Below are 1,148 nucleotides of genomic sequence, written 5' to 3'. Positions count from 1 at the left end.
AATCATATGTGATGAAGCATATACACATCATATTAATTCCATCCATATAAATTTTGAATACTTAGGATTTCATTGTTGTGGGAAATAAAAGTTATTCTCATAATTAATATTTATTTATAATATATACAGTTTTGCCATTTCTGATAATTAAATATTACAAAGATTAAGTTCCACTGCATGTTATAATAACCAACTTAAAAGTAATGTGTTGGTAATTTTCGTTACAGTACAACCAACTAATAAAGGAAATAGGCATATAATTCTCACCAAAACACCATATTTCTAATCCTTTGAGAGGACCAAACATTTCCTTATGTACAGGAGTGAGCATAAAAATTAACATCATATACCTAACGCTAAACTTGTCATTCTATCGTGAAAAGAGCAATGAAAGGTGGCCTGTATATTTTCTTTACTTCCTGTACCACATCTGCAAGGTCTTCATTTTCTTAACCTTGCGCTGGAGCTGGAGGAGGGAGTAGAGAAGTGCCTCAGCAGTTGGGGGGCAGCCAGGGCAGTAAATATCTACAGGGAGAATGCGATCACATCCACGAACTACAGAGTAGGAGTAGTGGTAGTAGCCTCCACCATTAGCACAGGAACCCATGGAGATGACCCAACGAGGTTCAGGCATCTGAAAATCATCCAACACTGTTATCACACAAACTCCTTTTTAGAAGTTATTGAACAATTATTACAATTCACAATAAATTTTTGCTATACAATCATATGTAAATCAAACTATTAGAGTTAGCAATATCAGTTCATGGGTGTAGGAAACACAGGCAATCGAGAATCAATAGAAATAACTGGATCTGGATGTTTGCAATGAAAACTGAACTTTCTATACTCACCTGATCATAAACCTTTCTCAAGGCAGGAGCCATTTTGTTGGTCAATGTACCAGCCACAATGATGACATCTGCTTGGCGAGGTGAAGCTCGGTAAACAATACCAAACCTATCAATATCATATCGGGCTGCAGCACACTGCATCATCTCCACAGCACAGCACGCTAACCCGAAAGTTAAGGGCCACAATGAACCCTAAAATAATGAATAAAATATAAGTAACCACATTTGCTAGGCTCTCAGGATTTTGTATTATGTTAGAAATATTATGTGATGTATCCTTAACCCAATGCAGCT

The 1,148-nt window shown here is 36.5% G+C and overlaps 1 protein-coding gene across 1 annotated transcript in view; it reads right to left on the bottom strand.

Annotated features, from left to right (window-relative positions):
• Positions 1 to 100: 100 nt before the first annotated feature.
• Positions 101 to 1,148, bottom strand: part of LOC119581884 (NADH-quinone oxidoreductase subunit B-like) — a 4,829-nt gene continuing 3,781 nt past the window's right edge. Inside the window, exons 3-4 of the mRNA XM_037930044.1 lie at positions 855 to 1,046; positions 101 to 634 (exon numbers count right to left, since the gene is read on the bottom strand). Coding sequence (XP_037785972.1) covers positions 413 to 634; positions 855 to 1,046 — 414 coding nt within the window. The 3' untranslated portion in view covers positions 101 to 412. The remainder of the gene's footprint in view (positions 635 to 854; positions 1,047 to 1,148) is intronic.

The sequence above is a fragment of the Penaeus monodon genome, chromosome 15 (assembly GCF_015228065.2).
Source record: "Penaeus monodon isolate SGIC_2016 chromosome 15, NSTDA_Pmon_1, whole genome shotgun sequence".
Lineage (NCBI taxonomy): Eukaryota > Metazoa > Arthropoda > Malacostraca > Decapoda > Penaeidae > Penaeus > Penaeus monodon.
The sequence above is the reverse complement of the archived record's forward strand: the minus strand, read 5'-3'. Positions and strand labels throughout refer to the sequence as shown.